The sequence below is a fragment of the Ammospiza nelsoni genome, chromosome 21 (assembly GCF_027579445.1).
Source record: "Ammospiza nelsoni isolate bAmmNel1 chromosome 21, bAmmNel1.pri, whole genome shotgun sequence".
NCBI classification, from domain to species: Eukaryota; Metazoa; Chordata; class Aves; order Passeriformes; family Passerellidae; genus Ammospiza; species Ammospiza nelsoni.
Window position 1 is genome coordinate 6812986 of NC_080653.1, and position 21956 is coordinate 6834941.

A 21956-nucleotide genomic window follows, 5' to 3' on the forward strand; every position below is an offset into this window, starting at 1 on the left:
CACCTTGTCCAGTCTGGCACAGCTTCCACTCCCTCCCAGTCAGCCTAACCCAGCATTTTCCCTTCCCTCTCTCCAATCCATCCTCCAGTTTGCAGTGCTGCAGTTTTGGGCTCCTCCCTCTCTCCCTGTGCACAGCAGCCCCAGAACTCCTCCAGTGTGGTGGTGTTCACAGGAGTCCCAGGATGAGGGAAGAGAGGAGAATCTTGTTTCAGAGGAGGATAATCTTGTTCCAGAGAGGACTCCATGTTTCAGAAGGCTGGTTTATTTTTTTATCAATATATTAAAAGAAAATGATCTATTAAAACTATACTAAAAGAATAGAAGGAAAGATTTCATCAGAAGGCTTGCAAGGAATAGAAAAAGAATTGAATGATAATAAAATCTTGTGACTGACCAGAGAGTCTCAGACAGCCAGACTGTGATTGGCCTTTAATTAAAAACAACCACATGAGACCAATCACAGATGCACCTGTTGCATTCCACATCAGCAGATAATCATTATTTACATTTAGTTTCTGAGGCCTCTCAGCTTCTCAGGAGAAAAAAATCCTAAGGAAAGGATTTTCCATAAAATGTGTCTGTGACACTCCAGTGCTGCATTTATTCTCCAGCTGCAGCTCTGTGTGTGATGTTCTCTGGGGTTATCTTGCATTTTTACCTGTTGCAAGTGTGTCATTGACTCAGTGGGTTTATGAGGTTGATCCTGCAGCCCTAAAGCCTCTTTGCAGAGCAGGTGAAGGCCAGGAGTGCAGCTTCCCTCAAGGTGACACAAGGTGTCCCTTCCTTCTCTTTGTCACCAAAACTGCAGGACAAACAAAAACCCTCCAACAACATTTTCAGTGGGAGCTGCTGGGGATCATTTCCTCCTGCAGTCAGGGCTGACTTTAAGAACCTTTGACTTTTCTGTCCCACCTAACCTTGCTGCTTTGCCCTGTTTCCTGCAGGATTTAGGGATGGAGTCCACCTCTCTGGATGATGTCCTCTATCGTTACGCCAGCTTCCGAAACCTGGTGGATCCCATCACCCACGACCTCATCATCAGCCTGGCAAGATACATCCACTGCCCCAAACCAGTAAGTGCCATGGTCTCCTCTCATTTTGTGCCTTGGCAAACTGGGAATGTGGAAAATCCTCCCAGTTCTGGGTGGGTCTGGACCAAGAGGATCGGGTTTTCCAGCTGAACAAGTGATATTCTGCTAATGTTGGTTCTCCTTCTGGCTTGTGTGTGGCAAGGGATCATCCATGGTGGATGGACCTGCAGGCATCACTCTGCTGTATTTGCTGCTAATAACAGGTCTTTAATTTCCTGTGAGAGTATCTGAAGGGATGGAGTCATTCACTGCTGCTTCTTGTGGATGTTTCACTCAGTTATAGCCTCCACCAGTGTTTGAAAAGGAGGGAAATTGCTTTTTTTTTAAAGCATTTACAGATTTCTTTAATGTTATGAGGCAAAGCCACAAAGGTCCTGTTTGGGCTGTGGTGTAGGTGTGACTCTGAAGGGCTTCATAAAACCCTCAGCCCACAGTAAAAGGTGCTGGGAAGGGTGGAGAGGACACCAGGGACCCAAATCTCCATTTTCAGAGACAAGGATGGCTCTCCATGTCCTGCAGCGCGAGATTGAGATGGAGCCACACCCCTGTGCTGTGCAGGGACATCCATGGATCCCTTTTCCTGTGGAGAACAAAATCCTTTCCTTCCTCCTCCCCCATGGGCTGGGAAAGTGCAGAAAGCTGCTCTCTGCTCTCGTGCGGGGCGCGTTTCCAGCAGAGAGGCCCCGTTCCCCTGCTGGGCCTGCCCTGTTCCAGAGCCCTGAGACTGAGCTGGTTCCTCCTCCTGAGGGTGAGAACCATGGGAGGAGAGCTCTGGATTCCCCATAAAAACACCCTGAGGCCACTCCTGGGCCTGGAGCTGCTCCAGTGCTGAGCTCCTGCTCTCCCCTGTCCCCCTGCAGGTTTCTGTTGGCACCAGAGGCTGTGCAGGAGGCAGTGCCAGGGTCAGCAGGGAGATGCAGAGTCCTCGTTGCTCTGCTCAGCCCTGTGGGGCACATCTGGACAGCTGTGTCCAGTTCTGGGCTCCTCAGGGCAAGAGGAGCTCCTGGAGTGGGGCCAGAGCAGGGGGACAATGAGGATGAAGGGACTGGAGCATCTCTGAGGGAGCTGGGGCTGCTCAGCCTGGAGAGGAGATGCTGAGAGGGGCCCCCATCCCTGGCTGTCCCTGTGTGCAGGGACCCAGCAATGGGACAGGAGGAAAGGGCAGGAACTGATGCCCAAGAAGCTCCACCTGAAAATGAGGAATTCTTCCCAGTGCAGGTGAGAGCTGGAGCAGATTGTCCAGAGGGGGTGTGGAGTGTGGAGCCTCCCTTCCCTGGGAGTTGTCTGGACACAATCCTGGCCATGTGCTGGGAATTCAGGGCCTTCCAGCCTGATAATTCTGGGATTGTGTGCTGACAAAACCCCAAATGAATCAGCCTGTGCAGCACTGAGGCTCTTACTCTGCAGGAAAGGCTTTTTGGATGCCCTTGGTGCTCTCCACATCCTCTGCACAGCTCAAAGCACCACACCAGGGATGGAAGGATGGGATGGATTGGATGGATGGATGGATGGATGGATGGATGGATGGATGGATGGATGGATGGATGGATGGATGGATGGTGAGGGAAGCAGGGGTTGTGCAGGTGACAAAGAGCAACTCCAGCAGCATCAGGGCTGTGCTGCAGCTCCTCATTGGTGGCTTTGCCTTGCTCAGCTTTGGGTGCCACTGGCTGTGCTTTAAACCTTTTACTTTTTTTTTTGTTTTGTTTTGGCAGCTGAGTGAAAAGTAACTTCATCCCAGTGTTTCGTGGTGGTTTCCTGAGATACTGATGTTCTCCAAGTCCCCAGAAAGTTGCCTGCTTTAGTCACCAGGGTTATTTTCCAGCTCCCAGCCCTCTCTTCCCCCAGACTGACTTCACTTTGACAGAGCCTTGGCACGATGTGTGAGAGCAGGAGAACACTCAGGGCCAGGAGTGCTGCAGAAGTTTTGGCTTTTGCTCTGAATCCTGTGCCATAAATATACATAAATCTATATGTTGAGGCAGCTGGGAGCTTGTCCTTATCCATGCAGAGGTGGATGGAGCTGGCCTGGACCCTGATCCCTGTTAACCTTCTCTTTTAAATGTGTTCCTGCTCAGGGTTCTGGGGTCCTGGAGAGGCTCTCCTGCCTCTCTGTACATTGCTTTTTTCACTCAGCTTCTATTTATACCACCCTCAGCTTAAAGGTGACCCCTTGGTCTCTCCTCTGAGCTAAAATAAAAGTTGAATCATTTTTCCAAGCCCTGGGTAAACACAGCCTGAGTCTGTATGGCCAGGAAAAACTGGCCTGGGCTCCCCAGCGTGGCTCTGGGGGTGCTGATTCCAGGCAGCAAACCCAACCCAAAAGCTGTAACTTGTGCTGGGGGAGGCTGGAGTGCTGTGAAGGAGGAATTTGGAGGTGGAAGTGTTTGGGGGAGCTTTGTGTGGGTGTCCAGGCAGTGCTGCAGGGCTGGATTGCTGCTGAGATCCCAGCCTGGCCTGTTGGTTGGGGTGTGAAAGGAGCCGAGGAAAAATCTCCTTCCCAGATCCTTTGGAACTCAGGGCTTGGATCTGGTCCCATTCCAGTGTTCAGTGCTGTTCAAGGAAACCCAGGTCCTGGAGTGCAGCTCTTGTCACCTTTGGGTTTCTGAGGCTTGGAAGTGGCAGATTTGCTGTTCAGGAAACTCAGATTGTGCAGGAAGCTTTCCAGCATGGAAAGGGAATCAAAGACATCTGAACAAGTGTCTTCTCCCCCATGGCCACTCTTTTATCTCCCTGCCTCTCTCCTTGTGGGAAAGGTTCCTTGGAAAGCAGCTCAGCTCCAAAGCCACTTCCCAAAACCCAGTGCCAGCAATCAGTGGGTGCTGCCCTCAGGGTGATGTCTGTCTGTCTGTCCCCACGGGCAGGAAAAGGGGACAGAACACCCCAGCAAAGCCATGTGCTGTGGGATTGCAGCAAACCTCCTGCAGCTGCTCTGGTTTGGAGCTGAAAACACAAACTTTGAGTAAGGAGTGAAGGGCCCCCGTAAAAAATTCACAGCTCTCCATGCCAGCAGGGATATCTGGCCCTGAACTATTGGAAAATTGAAGCAATTCCTTTTTTTCCACACACCAAAGGCACGTGTGTGGATGACTGATGGCTGAGATAGGGAGTGAGTCAGGCTTCCCTCCAGCTTGGGGACTTGGATTTGGGATAAGCACGGGGGGAAAAGGGAAAGTGGAGCCTTGGGCAAGGCTGGTTTGGGCTTTGTGCCGTTGTGCTGTTTCACTGCAACCCCTGGGATGTACCTGGGAGCTCCTCCAAGCCCTGAAGGTTGCCCAGAGTGAATTTTGGCTTTGCTGATCCCCATCCTGCTGCTTTCTGGCTAGGCAAGGCTGGCAGAGCAGCTTAGCAAAGCCCCATCCCAAAATCCAGCTTTGCCTCACCATTCTCCTGCAGCTCCTGGGCAGCAGCTTTTTTATTCAAAAAATGAAAAAAAAAATCCCAAAATCCAGCTTTGCCTCACCATTCTCCTGCAGCTCCTGGGCAGCAGCTTTTTTATTCAAAAAATGAAAAAAAAAAAAATCCCAAAATCCAGCTTTGCCTGGCCATTCTCCTGCTCCTCCAGGCCTCAGGTGGAAGATGTGACCCTGTTCAAACACCGGGGAGTCAATTTGGGCAAATATCTCATGTTGGGATTATCTCAATTTTGAATATCAACTTCATCTTCCCCACTGAAATTCAAGATAAATGGGGACAGGGGGAGTTTCTAAAGCTCTTCTAAGCAGCTGGAGAGTGGAAGCAAAGTGGATTTTGCCCTGGGTGGATGGAAGCTCTGTTTTCTTGTCATTTGAGCAATTTCTGTGTGGCTTCTTCCAGAGAGGAAGCACCCTCTATTAGGAAAAAACTAAAAAGGAAATAAAGAAATAAAAGCAAAGAGTTTTTGTAAATAGGGAAGGTGCCAGGAGGCTTTGCAGTGATTGCTCTTCCTCGATGGCAGGGACTGGGATCCCTGGCCAGAGTCCAGCAGGCGATTATCTCCCAGTTTGAGCTATTTGGGGATTTCTAAGAGCTTTATCCCACCCTTCCCATCTTCAAAGAGCTGTTGGGTAATTTGCTAAATCCTGCTGATTTCTCTGTCACTTTTCCTTTTTCCCCTTGCCATCCATCCTGCCCCAGCACAGCTCCTGGGTCTGCATCCGTGTTTTCTCATCTGCTTGGAGCCCTTGGAAGTGAAATTTCCCTGCTGCATCCCGGAGCTGCTGCTGGGAGAGCTTGGGTGCCCTCGACTGCTCCTTCCTCACCTCTTTTTCTCTTAAAAAAATACAGAAAATCCCCAGTTGTGCTGCAGAGCTGAGGTGGTGAGTGAGCTGCCCTTTCCCTGGGATTCACATTAGCAGGGACTGGATGGGAGAGGGTCCTGCCACCCCTCCCCAGGCTCCCAGGGCTGAGAACTCCCAGGGAATGACAGAAATGTCCCAAAAATATCCCAGGGACACTCCTGCAGCCATGGGGGGCTGGCCTGGGCTCTGCTTCCCGTGGGATCCCAGCTGATCCAGGCTGGGAAATGCTGAATTTGGGACATAAATAACCCAAAAATTCACATCTGGTTTCATCCTGGGAGAAGAGAGGGGACAGAGGAGGGTGAGTGGTGCCTGCTGGGATGAGACCTGAGGTTCCAAGGGCGATTTTCCCTGAGAAATTCCAATTTTCCTCTGAATTTCATCTTCCCTGTGCATGCTGAAAGGGAAGGCAGTGCCATCTTTCAGGAAAGGGAATGAAATCTTGAAATCAGAGGACAGAGTGGAACAAACACTCCGGAAAGGAGATATGATCAAGTTAAAATGAAATGGAAAAAAAAACCCCAGAAAATCTGAAATGGAGTGACTACAACAAAATACACTGAGAGTAAATGAAGTGCAGTGAAAAGGATCAAAAATTATTCCCATTGAATTCCCTAAAATCAGGGAATAAAGGTAAACAAAGAGACAAAAGAGAAACAGAAGAAATGAAATTTCAGAAATGAAACAAACCTGATACAAAGTGAAACAAGAAAAGCAAAATGGGATGACATGAAGTGCATAGCAATGCCCCATTGATCCTCATTTAAATCAAGATTTCATTCCCTTTCCTCAGAGTGCCATCATCCCCCTGAGCACTGATTCCAGTGGGTGTTTTTCTCTTTTTCTCTTGTGCACCAGCTGCAAAGATTAACCTGTTGTTTGCTGAGATATTTCCAGAGTAATGAGTAAATCCAGAGCAATCCCTCCTGGATTTTTAGTTGTTCATGGCAGGATACAGATGGATTTGGCATTAAAATTTCGCTGCTCCAGTGACCTTTCCAGTGGCATCTGAGTGATCTTCCCATAATGATTTTGTTTGTAGCACTCAAGTGGGTCCAGTTTAGGATGCTCCAAGGCCTCCCCCCACACCTCAGACAGGTTTTTAGGGCCAGGAAATGCAGCACACACCTCCCTGCCAGTCCCCACCCTGCTCCCATTCCTCCTTTTCTATGGAAGCTGAGCTGGGTACCCTCCAGCAGCTCTCAGGGAAGATTTTGATATAATTTTTTTTTTGCAATTTTATCTTCCATGTGCCCCTCAGGGCCATCTATCACCTCGGATTTTATTGCCTTCTCTCTCTAATTGCTTCTCTGAAGTCCAAGTGCAATATTACTGCAGGATCCTGTGGAACAACTTCCTGAGCTGCTGCAATCCCCTTCATCTCCTGCTCCTGCCTCTCTTGATAAGCCCTATTGTACACTGATTTTCATTTTGGTGTGTCAACACCCAGGCTGAGGCTTTGCACTTTGGCCTTTCTGCAAAGCACATTGGGGGAAAATGTGCAGAATTGGGTTCCACTCCTTCCCTTTGTTTCTACAGATTTTGCCTGTCAGTTTTCTGCCACTTCTGCCTTTCTGCAGCTTCAGCAGCTCCTGATTTGGGTTAATTCAGGGTTTAATTGCTGGGTCCTTGGTGCTCTGTGGTTGTCCTTAGTGAGCACTCAGTGCTGCTGGGATGCCCAGGGGTTTGTGGTGGCACAACTGGAATTTTAAGAGTTGCAAAAGAGCAAATCCTCTGCTGAGAGCTCAAGAATGAACCTGACTGGTGCTGAGGGGAGGTGGCCACCCCATCCCTGCAGCCAGGACGTGAGGGGCAGCTGTGACAATCCCACTCTTTTGGGGTTTCTAGGTTTGCCTGGAATCAGAGGATTTTGGGGTTTGCTCAATCATGAAGTTAAAACAGTTGCCATGCTCAGTGTTGGGCTAATTTGATGAAAGCCAAGGGTTAATGTGACCTCCTGGAGATGGGCCAGGCAGGTCCCCTCAGGTGACACAGCCTGGCTGTCCCTGCAGGCCCCTCCTGCCCACAAGTGCAGCCCAATCCCATTTTGCACCAGTTGCTGCCTTTCCCCCTCATTGAGTTTTATGCTGCTGTCAAGCAGGACTCCACAAAATGTTAATTTTGCCCTGGCACGGAGCCCCTGCCATCTGCTCCAGGACACCTTCAGCTGCCAGGGTGCCAGGCTGCTCCAAAAAGGTGCTGAAGGGCCAGAAGTGCTGCTCAGGGTCTGTATTCTCACCCTGCCATGCAGCTAATTACAGCCACAACCTTTAATTATTCCTACCTTTTTCAGTGCAGTCCTTACCTGCTGACCTGGGTTTGGAATTTCCCTGGATGGGTTTGTAGATGGCTTTGGGTGATGGATGGGGGTGAGTTTTCTGATCAGCATCTCCAAAATTCACCTTCCTGTGCAAAAAAAAGTTGCTGCTGGATGGGAAATTTAGTGATAAAACCTTCTAATAAGGTTTTATCAAAGTCTAATTTTTGCTTGATAGAAGATTGGTTCTTCTCCTCCTTAAAAAGAAAAAGCAAAACCTTTTTCTTTTATTTATGCTACTTCAGATTTTACCTCTTTTTCCTCATTTACCTTCTTCTTTCCTTTTTTACCTTCCCACGAAGAAAGTTTTGGTCAGATTTTACTTCTTTTACCTTCTTTAAGAGGGGATTTTTGGTGGTAAAACCTCTATCCAAGCAAACCAGAAGGAAGGGAGTGAGGTTTCTGCTGTGAACAGCATTCCCTATCCAAACAGCATCTGGAGCTGTTTGCTGGGTTTGCATTGTTTCTGTGCAGCTTTTATGTCTTTTATTTCTGTTTCTGTGCATCTTTTAACATTGTCTCAGTAGAATTTCCCACAAACTACAAGGGTCTCCTAATATTTGGTGTAGTTTGAGATGAAAACCCCCCTGAAATAGGTGATGTAGGATCTGATTTGATGCTGGGCTCTGACTGTGTGTAATTCCTGTGGCTCCACAGTGATCATTTCAAAATATGACCAAAAAAAACCCCCTCATTCTTATTAAAATAGCCTTTATTTAATTGCTTAAGTTCCTCCTATAATTTGAATTAAACCAGACATGATTTATTTTCAAAAGCTTTTCTGCTCTGAGCTACAGGGTGGTCAAATTGATCAGCCCTAAAGCCACGTTGTCACTTTATTTAGAATTTATTTTTGGGATCTATCACTCCACTATGCCAAATCTGCTTCCCTTTGGGGATCACCCTCATCCTCCACACACCAAATCCTCTTCCCAGAGGAGCCTGAATTGAGGAAAGGGGAATTGCAACAGACTCGTGGTGATATTTTAAGGTGATATTTCAAGGACATCTCCCTGGAGAGCTTTTCCAGGGTGGATTTTTCATGCTTTGCCCAAGGAACTCAGCCATGAAAGAGGAGGGATTTGGGATTTAGGATTTGGGATTTGGGGTGGATTCCCCCTTGCACACCTGGATGGGGCTGTAGGTAGGAACAGTCCCCAATCCCTGCGTTCCCCTCCTGGTTTTTGGGATGTTTTGGGGGAATGGTGGATTTAAATCTTTTCCCACCTCCTGATCTCACAGGATTTGCTGGAGAAAACCCCATTAGGAGTTGCAGAGGGGAATCTGGGACTGGCTGCAGCACAGATGTCTGCAAGCAACAATAGGCTGAGCTCAGCCCCACGCTCTGGAGGCACAGGGGGGAGGGACAAAAAGAAGAAGAAAGGGAAGGGAAAAAGGCAAAGCAGAAAATCATGAGATGACTTCAGCCCCTCGTGACAACATCAAAAGGGAAGAGTCGTAAATTCGGGTCCCATTAAAGCCAGGGGGAGCAGGAAAAGCCATTTTGGGGCTGCAGCTGCAGGTTTGGGGTGGGCAGAGCTCTGTCCTGGGGTTCATCCTCTGGGCCCTGGGGGTGCTGGACACGGATTTCCCTCCCTGATCCCCTGAGATCTGGGGGTCCCTGCCGTGTTTGGGGTCTCCATTCCCACTGTGGGCATCTCACAGGGTGTGAATCCCTCACACATGGGGCCATTTCCACATTTCCTCTGTGTTTTTCTCTCATCCTTTCCAAACCCCAACTCCAATCCCTGGGGATTTGCTCTCTTTGCCTCCTGCTAATTTGGGATAACTGATTGGATACACATTAAAGCCATTGAGGATTTTCTCCCCTGGAGCTTCCCAGGGCATGTCTCACTGTTTTATGCCTTTGTTTAACTGGATAATAATTCCATTTATCATTGTCAACATTTTTTTTTTGTCTTTCAACCACTTGAGGTTTTTTGCTTAATAATCCAGACTATTATCCTATTGTCCTAGCTGATCATCCAAGACAAAAAGAGGAGGATTTGGAAGGAAATCTCTCATTCTCTTTATTTTTAAGGTGTGAAATAGGTCATGTTTTAAGGTTCATTGTCTGCTGAACTGCATGAAAAGCAAAAATCTTGGCTGAGGGATCCCCACACCAAATATTTCCTGGGCAGGAATGGAGGTCCCAGGATAAGTGTGGTTTGTGCCTCATAGCTGCAAATCCTGCAGCATCCAGAAAGGGATGTGGCAAATGTGAAAATTCTTCTAAAGGAACCACAAAAGGAGAGGGGAAAAAAACCCCTATTTTTAATGGATTCAGGAAAGCCAGGGAGTTCTCATTTTCAAGATATGCAGGACAGCACGTTTTTATTTAAGATTGATTGTGAGTGACAGAAATGTGAGAACTGTGTAATAACGCTGGGGAAAAATATAATAAAATCCTGTTGCTTCCTCACAGCCCCCAGACAATGGCTAATTGTTCTAATTTGGGTCACTCCCCTGCTGTGCTGCAGCAGGAATCCTTCACCAGGGCTCTTGAATCATTAACATTGGCCTCTTTTCCACGGTGCTTGGCCCCAGGGCTCTGCCCATCCCCAGAGATTCTGCTCCTGGAGGAGGAGCAGGGATTCATTTCTTAATGAAAACAAATTAATTTGCTGTCACATCTTTATCACCTCCTTTGAGCTCTCTCTCCTTTTGGAGCAGCCCTGAAATCCACTTTGGGGACCCAAATCTTGCCCATGAGGTGATGCAGGGAGGGCAGGCAGTGACCCCAGGTTTATTTACCCCCAGTGGAATCACAGCCCTGCTCATTTCAGGGTTGTTTTTCTCTGGGGAAATCCCTCTGCCCTGCAGAAAAGCCAGGAAGGTGCTCAGGGGTGGTGAAAGGTGCTGGGTGATGCCTCAGCCACGGGGTCTGGACACAAATCCCAGCTCCAGATGTGTGGCTGATGGATCTGTAGGAGCTCAGTGCTCAGGAAAAGGGCACATCCCAGCTTTTTTCCCTTTTTTTCCTGTCAGCAGCATCAGCTGGGAAAGCTGGACTCTTGTGTGTGTGTGGTCTGTCCCATCTCCTCAGCCCTACCATGCAGTTTTCCTCCCACAGTTTGAAAACCAGATAAAAAGTGCACATTCCCACCCCCTGTGTGATGTTAGAGGGGTCACATCTTGTGTGAGGCTTTTCCTGTGTGTTATTTCAGGAGAGTTTGCTGCTGGGATTGGGCTCTGGTGGTGAGAAAATGCAATTTTTGTGCTTGGTTGTTGTCCTTTCCATGGAAAAGGCACTCAGGGTTTCCCAAAACCAGCTCTGTGGGATTCAGACTGTGCAGGTTGAGGTTTCCCTGCCCTCTGACCACAAAAATCAGCTTTGTATTGACCTTCCATGAGTGATGTGATGCAGACTGATAGAGATGTGGCAGAAAGAGATTTTTGCCTCAATTTTGATGTTGTGGGAAGTGCTTCACCCCTGGAAGCAGCAGGATCTGCCCAAAGGGGTTTGTGGCTTTTTTTTCCATCATTCCTGAGGGTGCTGATGGTGCAGAGATGTTATCCCAAGGCAGAGGGAGCATCCCACAGGAATTCTTGCCATCATCACTCCCCTCATCCCAGGGGTCTCCCCATTCCCCAAGAGGTTCAAACCTTGCCAGCAGGAGCTGGGCTGCTTTTGAAGCTGATTTTAAAGCTGATTTTTACACTGATGCCCTTTCCAAACAAGCTCTTGGGCTCAGTCCCACCAGGGTGTGTGTGTCAGCTCCAATTATTTCCTGATAGATTTGGATCAGGAACAGGGAAAAGCTTTTGTTTGGAGTCCTTGGCGCAACACCAGCAAAGTCTCTTCTCCTGCACAGAAGTTTTGGGGCTGCAGAGGTTTGGGTAAAAACCTGAAAAATTGAGATTCCTGAAGCAGAGAGTTTGTGGGAATGAGATGTGCAGAAGGAGGGAGCCCAGCCTGTGCCTTAGGAGGGCTCTGAAATGGGAATTTTATTTATTATTATATTTATTTTCTTATCACAAAGTTGATAAAGTGTGCAGGAATCATGTGCTCTAAATCATTTATTAAAGCCCCCAAAATAGAAATATCTCAGGATCTACAGGGCTTGGGATGTGAGCTTGTGAAGAAAAAGGGCTGAAAGGGTGGGGATGCTGGATGTGGAGAAAGGATTAAAATATTCCTTGTCCTGCTCCTGTACCAGCATGGATGGGCTGGGTTTGCTTTGGGCTGAATTTTTCAGGAATTGGTTTGATGGGAAGTTAAGGCCTGAGCTTCCCTTGGCCATCTGGAAGGCTTAAGGGAAAAAAAAAACCCTCATCAAAAACCTCAAAAAATCTCATTGGAGAGGCAAGATGGTCATGACACACCTGAACCAGCAAAAATTTGTGGTATTTTTTTTTTTACTTTCTCAGCTTTTCTGCATTCCTCTTGTGAATCATTTCACTTCCCCAACACTTCAGCTGGGATAATGCTGGAGACAGCTTGAATTGTCTCTTGCAGGGTTATTTTGGAGGAAATTTGCAGCACAAAATGCCAGCAATGTCCTTCCCCCTCAGGATTTTAACACTTTGTTTCCTTTTCAACACCGGTTCTTCAGGGAGGCCTCGGAGCTGAAAACCCCCACTCCTCCCTCAGGGTGGATCTGCTGTTTCAGGGGCTGCAATGCTTAAAAATAAAAATAATATTTAAAAAAGCAGATGAAATGAAAGCAGCTGGCACCTGGCAGGTAAAAAAAAATTAAAAAATATAGAAAGGTGTCAAAATCTGTGGTGTTTTCTTCTCATGTTGGGGTGGGTGCTTCCACAGCCGGGAAGGTGTTGCTGGCAGTGTTGCCTTCCCAAAATATTTTGAGGCTCTAATTAAAGAATTGCCTGCTTTTCAAGGCTTTCCTGAGGGAAACATGAGGTAAAATCCTGCTTTTCTTTATTTTCTCAGTGTTCATTCCACAGCTTGAGCCTCTCAGGGTTCATCCAGGCCCGGGGTTGGTTTTTGCCACAGGGCCTGCAGTGGGAGAGGAGCTGTGGGGACGCCTGAGGGATGAAATTTGTGGGATGAAAACCCAGATTTTGGGTTCAGCTTGGTGGTGAATGAGGTGTTGAAAAGCAGGGGTTTAAATGTGCTCCTATAAACCCAGATTTCCTGGGCAATTTCTGCCTGAAATCCCCTGGCACTGCTGCCATCAGTGCAGGTGGAGCTGGGCAAGCACCACCCTGGAATTGTCAGGGAAAACATCCTGGAATTACCAGGGAAAACACCCTGGATTTATGAGGGAAAAATCAGCTGGAAAATCAGCTTGTGATTCATGGGAATCACCATGATATATCTGGGAACAAACCCTCCCAATTTATATCAAGGCTTCATTCTTACAGTGGAGTCAAACCCCACAAATCCTGGTTGATATTTCTGCCTCAGCCACCTGCAGAGATGTCCTGGCTTTGTGGTTGTTGTGTTTTTTGGTTTTTTTACCCTGAGAAAACCTGCTGTAATTGTTTCCCTGTACACCCCCAAGTGATTTGTCAAAATCCCAATTGCTCCCAGGTAATTCAATATTTATGATGTCTTTATAAGGCTGGTCTTGCTCCACTGATGCAGAGGTGAGGGGGTGAATAAATTGCATAAATTTCATAAATTAGGGGGCAAAATCTGAGCTCTCAGGGAGGATGTGAAGGCAGCAATAATTGGCTGTCCAGGCAGAGGAGATACAGAACCTTCCTCAGGATTTTCCCAGAAAATCCTGAGCCATCCCCATGGCTGAGCAGCCCAGACTGACTGTTTATTGTAAGGTTTCATCTTTAATTCCTGTGTCTTCCCTAATGATGTAACATTTTGATAAAACCAGGCAGGCAGCACAAATTGTCGCATTTTGAATGTTTTTTTATCATTATTGATCTTTCAGTCAGGCTCATCTCTGCCTGTGACCTTTCAGAGAGCAAGAGAGGCACTGCAGGATGGGTGGTTGGAATTACTGGAATGCAGATCATCTGTATGAAAATCCTGGGGTTTATTTTATAAAAATAAGGACTGGGTTTTATTTTATTTTACTTTTAGGACCCAAAATTTCTAGACCCAAATCCTTAGAAACTCTCAGAGTTCAAGTTTTTCATCCCAATATCCCTTGGGATGAAAATTTGATCCAAAATCAAGAAGACACCACGTTTCTTCATGTTTTATTTTTCCTAACAATTAAATTTGTGAGATTTTTTCTCTTCCCAAGACTCCATCAGCTCACAAAGCTGCTGGGAAGTGATTTTGGGTGGTACTGAATGGGTGATTTAACCAAATTTAGTCAATCTCTGCCAGATTTTAGTGCTGGAAGCTGTTGTGTGGTGTCAGGTGGTAATGGTGGGATACTAAGGATATGATGATGATGATGATGATGATGATAATAATAATAATAGTAGTTCCTGCAGAATCTTAGCACTCAGAGAGGTTTTTTCCCCCTTTCTAGACAGTTTTAAGGGTGGTCCCTCAAGGTTTCCCAGCTCCAGCTGGAGCCGCTCTGGGCTCGGGGCAGCCCCTGGGTGTGGTGGCAGTGCTGCAGAGCTCTCACCCCGTGTTCTTTCCGTGTTTTTGCAGGAAGGGGACTCCCTGGGAGCCATGGAGAAGCTCTGCAGACAGCTCACCTACCACCTGAGCCCCCACTCGCAGTGGAGACGCCAGGGCATCATGAAGAGGAAGCCGCAGTCCTGGTGAGTCCCTGCTGGCTCCCTGTCCCCAGGATGGCCTTGCCACCCCTCGGGCTGGGGACACTGGAGAAGGGAGTTTTCCACAATGGTTTTGGCAAATTTGGGAGCTGCCTGTTGCTCCCTGCAGCCACAGGAGGAACAAATCCGCCCTGCTCAGAGCTGGGGTGTCCCAACCTCCAGAATCCTCCTCCCTCTCCAACTCACCAGAATTTCCCCCATTTATGGTTCCTTCATGCTCCCCCAGAGGTGTTTCCCTCTATTTCCATCTTCCTTTCCCTGTTGAACAGCACTTCAGTGCCTGGGGAGGAGGAATGGTCTGGAAAACCCGAGCCATCCATCCTCCAAACATCCCTTGCCTCCCAAACTTCTCCAAGAGCTTCTAATTAGCTGGTAATTAATGTACAGGCACGTGTCACCATGCACACTGTGGCTTGCAGTGCACAGAAGGAATTTTGTTGTTAAAAATAGGGAAAAAATAACCCAAATCCCCTCCTCATCCAGCTCCTCAGCAAAGCATTCCCATCTGGTGTCATCCTGGATCCACAGAGCTGAGAAACCTGTGGCTGAGGCTGATGAGAATGGAAAGGGCTGCTTGTTTTCCTTATGTTGGGCATTATATATTTATTATTTTTGCTTAGGGAAGCGAGAAATAGAAACAAAGCTGCAATCTGGGAGAGTCAGGATTTGTATCCAGGTGCTGGCTCGTGGTCCCAGGAGAGTTTTGGTTGTAATGGAGCTGTAGTAGGAATTAATCCAATGAAAAAAATGGGATAGGTAAAGAGAGGGGAGGAATGTGATCACAGGAGGAAAAAAAGACACAAGGAAATGAAGGATTGAGTGGCCAAATAGGATTAGGAGCACATTTCCCAGGGATCTGGCTTATCATCCTCACAAAGTGATGCCCTGAGAGAGCAAAACGTGGAGAAATATATTTCACTAGCAGCATTAGGAGAAATGTATTTCACTAGCAGTGTTACCTACATTTCTGGTGGGTTTTAAGGTGCATTAATGGCTAAAATCTGCATTTTCCAATAAAGCAGCAGAAACTGGGGGAGTGCTGGAGCTCCCAGGCTGTGTCCTGGGGGCACACGGAGCTGTAATGACCCAGCAGCTCATTAACCCTCCGGGGTTTCCTCTTAATTAGAGTAGGAAATGCTCACCCCTTATCCCCCCATTGTTCAGGTCACTCTGCTGCTACATCCGAGCTCTTCACAGCCCCCAAACCGCCCGAAATCCTTGGAAATGACAGAACCTCGAGCCCTGCTTTGTGCCCCTCTGTCTTTAATTACCAATCGCCGTCCTTAATCCCCAGCCCGGGATCAGCGCGGTGTGAGCCCAGCCTCGTGCCCGAGATTTGCAAGGCTTTATCTGCAGCTTTTCCTTGCAGCAGCCGGGAAATGGCTGAGGTTTCCCGGGGCTTTAGGGGCAGGGATCAGGTTTTGGGATCAGGTTTTGGGATCAGGTTTTGGCTGCCAGCGAGCCCTGAAGTGACCCGGTGCCAACGTGAGCTGCTGGTTCTGCCCCAGCCAGGCTTTGGAGGGTGGGATTTTCCTGCATTTCTGGTTTAGAAGCTCTTTTAGGAGGTGGCTGTGAGTTGAACCCTTTGCTGGAAGGTGAAGTCAGTCTTGTGCTGAAGTCTAAATGCCATAAACCAGGGATTTTAGAGTGAGCATCCTGCTCTGGGCTGGGCTTTCCAAGTGCACAGTGGAATTGTGAGCTCCCATTCCCAGGTGCTGGCATTGCCCTGACTCAGCCCTGCTGCCAGGTGTTGCAGGAACTCCCTGATATCACAGATTCACCCTTTTTCATGTGTGTGTTGCAGGGAAAATCTCTTTCCTTTATCCACACCCACATATCCACTGCAGGTGGGAATGGGAAGCAGAGCAGCAGCAGGAGGAGGAGGAGGATGGGCACAGAGGATGGAGCTGATTTTTTGGCCAGGCAGAAGGAGAGAGGCTCTGCTTCCTAATCCCAGCTCCTCCCAGGCTGGGTGTGCTCCCTAAATCCAGGCAGACATCCCCAGCCCTGGCACAGCAGCACCCAAACCTCTGCCAAATGACCTTATTTATTTTTTTGGCACGTTGTAAATCTGTCTGGCTCTCCCTCGCTGTCTCCACGCCCTCCCTCGGAATACATTCAACATCCAGGGATGAAAATCAGGGGAAAGCCAACAGCAGCAGGATGGAGGCAGCCTGCTAAAATCATTTCCCTGTGCCTGGCTCTGCCTGGGGACAGGATTCCAGCCCTGGAATCTCCCTGCTCCAGGAATCTCCCTGCTCCTGTCGGCATCACAAAGGCAAATCGGGAATCAAAGCTCCTGGGAGCAGGAGGTGTTTCCAGGGGAAACCATCCCCGGGGATATCCCGGTAGGAATGAGGCAGGAATGCAGCAGAGAGGATGGGGCAGTGGGCAGCAGCTGAAGGAATATCAAATATTCACGTTGTAACTCCAAATTTACATCAGATAAAACAAATATCTTTCCTTATACACACAATTCTTGTTAATGCCCCTGCACAAAGCAGGAGAAGAATTTAGGGTGAAGCAGCTCAGTTTAAATGGAATTAAATGGGGTCAATCTGGACCTAAATTTGTGGATTTTTTGACCCTGGTGCTGCTCAGAGAAACCCCCGAATGCTCACACCAGGCTGAGCCAATGTGGCATTTTCTGCTCTTTCTAACCCCAGTTTTCATTTCACAGCTCCCAGCCCTCACCTGTGCAAATTCCCCAGTGCTGGCACCTGGGAAGAGCCAGGAGCTGATTCTCTTCTCACTTCTCCTGGGTTTTCCAGGTGGTTTTCCTGAGCTGGGTTTTCCTGGGTTTTCCAGCCTATTCTTTTCTTTGCCACTTGTCCTTTCTGCTGGTGACACCTGTGACTCAGCCTGAACTCCTTTCACCCTCTGATGTGAAATCACCTTGAAAACAGCAGGAAAATGAATAATTTGGGACAGATTTTGGGCATGTGGAGGCTCTGTGAGGCTGTGGCAGATTTAACCCCTGGTTACCTGAGGGTTGGATGTTCTCCATGGCATTTGGCATCCAGGAGCAGAGACCTGTTGGAACAGAAGGTGTTTGGATTTAGAGATGAATTCACAGAGGTTGAGCAGCCTTATTTTGACGGCAGGAATGATCTTTTATCATCCCACTCCTGATTCCATCAGGGACACAAAACATTTCTGTCTTGCAGGAATGCAGGATGCAGGGCTTTCATGTTGGCAGTGCCTGCTTGCGTTGCTTTACAAAGGAAAAAATTATTAAAAAATGAGTTTTGATGGTGGGAGAAGCCCTTTGGAGAACAAAAGGGAATGTTTGTGGTGGAAATCCTCCTCTGCTGTGGCAGCTGGTGGGTGAGTGAGAGGAGTTGGAGCTCCTGCAACAAAAGGTCCCTTTGGAGCACCCAGCACAAACCCGGGTGGTGGGAGGAGGCTGGAGCAGGGGCTCCTGGCCATTAAAATCCCATTTCTGTGTGTGTGTGTGCTGGAGCTGCTGCAGAGAGCAGGGAATGTGGGAGTGGAGCCTCTGGGATGTGTGTGGGTGATCCCTTCTCCCTGTGCCCATGGATGCCATTCCATGCACATTCCGGGGCTGGCCCAGGGAGCTGAGGGGACACAGGATGCTCCAAATGCTCAGAACTCAGTGGTTTGGGGTGGTGGTGAAGTTTTCCACCTTTTGCAGTGGAAAACAGGCGATTCCCAAACCTCTCTGCTCTGTCCAGCATGGCCTGAGGCTCTGGGGATGGAGAAAAGCAAAGTTCTGGTTCCTGGTGGCTTTCCAGGTTGGGATGCTCAGCCCAGACTCAGACACACTCTCTAATAAATGTCTAAAAGTGATGGGAAGGCCTGGAGTGACACAGAAATGAGCTAAGATTTTTGGGAGAGAGAATGGAAAACCTTTGGGAGACACCTTTGGCTTGGTGGAGTTCCCACAGGGCTCAGCCAGTGTAATAAATTGGGAATATTTCCTGTGCTTTGGCAGAAATGTTTGGGAATTTGTGGTGCTGGAGAGCAGCAGGGAGCTGGTCCCAGCAGGGCTGTGGGATTTGGCAGGTGAGGAGCTTTGATGGGGTTCAGGGCACACAAAGAGGAGAAAAGGAACTTTTTGAGGTACCAATAAGGAGTTGGAATAAAAAGTTGGATGTAATTTTATCCCAGGATTGCCCTTTCCATCACCCCTGTCCTCCTCACCTCTCTCTCCCCTCCATGGCCATGGGGCATTGCCTCCATCTGCCCACTTTGGATTTTTATAGCTACTCAAGATGTGACTTTTCTCTTTCTCTTATGGCTGGGCTGGCAACAAACCCTGATGTGCCCTGTCAGTTCTGTTCCCTCCTCACCCTCTGCTCTGGGCTGCTGCCCTTGAGTTTATTCCCTTTGGCACCTCCCTGCTGCAGCCACAGTCCCACAGTCCCTGCTGTGTCTGTGCTCTCATGGGCTGGGAATGTCCAAGCTGCTCCTTTGCTTTGTGGAAAATCCATATCCCAGGATACCTGAACAGGAGCAGCATTTGGGGCTGGTCCTTTGCATTGAGATTTTTGATTTTTTTGTAGATTTGAGTGGGGTGGGCAGGTTAAACTGGGGTTAAATGTGCCCAAGCTGCTCCTTTGCTTTGTGGAAAATCCATTTCCCAAGATACCTGAACAGGAGCAGCATTTGGAGCTGGTCCTTTGCATTGAGATTTGGGATTTTTTGTGGATTTGAGTGGGGTGGGCAGGTTAAACTGGGGTTAAATGTGTCCAAGCTGCCTCCCAAAGAAAGGGAAAATCCCAACCCTCTGAAACTGGGATGCAGCTCCCTGGAGCTCCTTGTGGTGTAGAAATTCCAATGAATCTTCTCCAAAAATGGTGTTTAATGTGCAAATATCTCCTCTGGCAACCCCAGGGTTTTGTGACCATGGTGAAATGTTTTGTCCTGGTGGGAATTTGGTGTGATGTTGGAGGGGAGAGGAGGAATAAGTCAGCACAGGCTGAGTGGGAAGAAGGGAAGGATTCCATCCAGCTGGAGGTGGATTTCTTGAATGAGAGAGGAATAAAAAGAAAAAAAAGAAAGCTGTGTCATTTTAAAGTTGATAATGTACAGACTAAGAGGCTTTGGTGTTAAATATTTCTCTTTTCAGGCTAGTGGGGTATAAATTCAGGGTGTCCCTGGTTTGTGCTTTATCCCTGGGTTGGGGAGGGGGTGTCAGGCAGGGAGGGATGGACCTGACAGTGCACAGGGATGTCCTGAGCTGCTCCCAGCAGCAAAACAGAGGCTGAAAACCACCCAAGGAATTCCTTTTCCACCCAGTTCTCCCTGCTGGATGATGCTGAAGGGCCCAAAAGCCCAGAGAATTCAGGACAGGCCATTGAACCCCGCTCCAGAGGCTTGGAAGGAAAATGTTGTGATGCTTCTGGTTGAGTTGAAAGAGTCAGAGACTTTTGGCAGGATGAAAGCAGGGCCAGGCTGTGAACAGATGAAATGCCTGGTGTGGGTGAAAGGTGGAATGCTGCAAATCTGGGGGAGTAAAGATCTGTGAGGGCTGTGGTTGAGAAATAATTCTGCAATGTGTGGCTTGTGGCAATTAAAGGAGCTGCCACCATCATGGCTGGAAAAACCTTCTGAGATCAAGTCCACCACTAAGCCAAGATCACATCTCCACATCTTTTAAATGCCTCCAGGTATCCCTTAAATAATTTTAAAGCATAAAGGGAGTTATTGTTGATGATATTCTGGGAAAATTCTGATTTTCCTGTGCTTGTTGCAGTGGGAGCTGTAGGATCTGCCCCCTGCTTCCAGGAAAAACTGAGCAAACCACACCAAGCAGGTGGTGCTGAAATCACTCCTTGCCACTATTTGGCCAGCAGACCAGCAGGTTGGGGTGGAATTGAATTCTTTTTCCAGCTGAGTTTGGCTGGGGGAGAAATCCTCCCTGCCCATGGAGAAGCTGCAGCTGCTGGCACACCTTGCCCAGCCAGGAGCTGGCATTGACCAAGAGCTGCATTTGGAGCTGAGCTGTGAATAATTGATGGCCACTGAAATGCCACCCGGGTTGGTGGCACAGGGCTGGCACATCCAAGGGATTTCAGTGTGTAAAATGAGCCCTTCCCCTGCCCTTTGTGTGGGCTGCCCCAGAATTGAAAGCAATTGACCCAAACTGCAAACCCCGTTCCCCCCAGCCTGATGAATACTGACCCTGACAAAATCTCAAATTACTTTTGCTGCTCCTGTCAGCCGGAAATGCTGGAAAATAAAGCAGAAACAACCTGAGGCTGGGCTGGGGTGATTTAGAGCAGCAGGACACCCTTCCCCACTGGCTTTTCCCTCACACTTTTGCTGCAGCCTAATAAACTTAAGATTTTTAAGGCACTACCTCGATTTCAAGCCCCCCTCATCCTCCTCTTTCCCCTCTCCTCCTGCAGCTCAAGCAAGGAATAATGATAATTTTCCTCCCCTCCCACCTCCTTGCACTTGGGTTCTTGTGCCTCTTTAAATGTGTTTTTTAGTCCTGTGCTTAATTAGAAAAGGCCTTTGATGGTGCAAAGTGTGGGGTTTTAATTTGTTTTTTTTTTTGGTAATAATTACTCCTCTGCTTCTGGGCAGAGTGGAAATGAGATTTTCCATGGACACACGGCTGGGATTATTTAAATCCATCCCCACCACTCGGCCCGGTAGAAATTGTTATTAAACGAGGGAATCAGCTGGGAAAATAATTCATCCCCCTGCTTGGAAGTGGTCCAGACACTCTGGGATGATTTGTTTTGTCTCAAAACGGCCACTGACTCCTTTTTTTGGGTGCTGAGGGGCAGTTTGGGGCCTGGACGCTGCTCTGTGGGGGAAAGGCATCACTCCCAGCAGCAGAGCCCATTTAATCCCCAGCCAGCCCAGCCTGGCTGTCACCCCGGGCTGGATTTCCCAATTAAAACCATCAAGCTCCGTGATGAAGCTTTGATGGGCGCTTTTTACATTTATTTGATTTCCCCAGCCCTTTCAGGCGGTGAATGAAGGTGTTTAGTGAGCTCATCCATCACTTTAACTCGGTGAGTTCCCACCTCCCACTGCTGCTGCTGCTCTTGGAATGGAAATCATTTAAAATAACGCTGCAAAAAGGGGATGGGGGGGCTGTGTCATCACCAGGGGGTTCTGTCTGTCCCCGTGGGTGACACAAACTGGGGTCACCCCCTTCCTTCATCCTCACACTCCCCTTGGCTCCTGAGAGATGGGGAGGAGGGAAAAAACCAAACCCTCTGGAGCAGCTGAAGCACAGAAGGTTCTTTTGCATCTCAAAAGGGGATTTTGGCACCTCCAGGAAAAAGTCCAAAGCTTCTGGACGCATTGAGGTTTTTGCAGGCCTTGCCAGGCTGTTTTGACACATCCCAGCGTCAGAGGACCCCCAAGGCTGATCCCCTTTGTCCAGCCCAGGGTGCAATATGTTCCTGCAGGTGTTTTCCTCTCTCCTTATCCAGGATTAGCGCCAGCCTGGGGAGCTGGTGGGGTTTTTCTTGGGATGAATCCACGTGGTGTGCTGCAGGTCCCTCCTCTGGTGCCCTGGGGAGTGAGGATTATCCCTGGGCAGCTCCTGGCCTGGCACAAATGCCCATCTGGAGCCAGTCCTGTCCTGCATCCCCTCCCTGCTTTCATCAGCTGCTGGCC

The 21956-nt window shown here is 48.5% G+C and overlaps 1 protein-coding gene across 1 annotated transcript in view; it reads left to right on the top strand.

Annotated features, from left to right (window-relative positions):
- Nucleotides 1-21956, top strand: part of LRRC75A (leucine rich repeat containing 75A) — a 57798-nt gene that overhangs the window by 23235 nt on the left and 12607 nt on the right. Inside the window, exons 2-3 of the mRNA XM_059487229.1 lie at nt 945-1073; nt 14224-14336. Of these exons, the coding sequence (XP_059343212.1) occupies nt 945-1073; nt 14224-14336 (242 nt within the window). The remainder of the gene's footprint in view (nt 1-944; nt 1074-14223; nt 14337-21956) is intronic.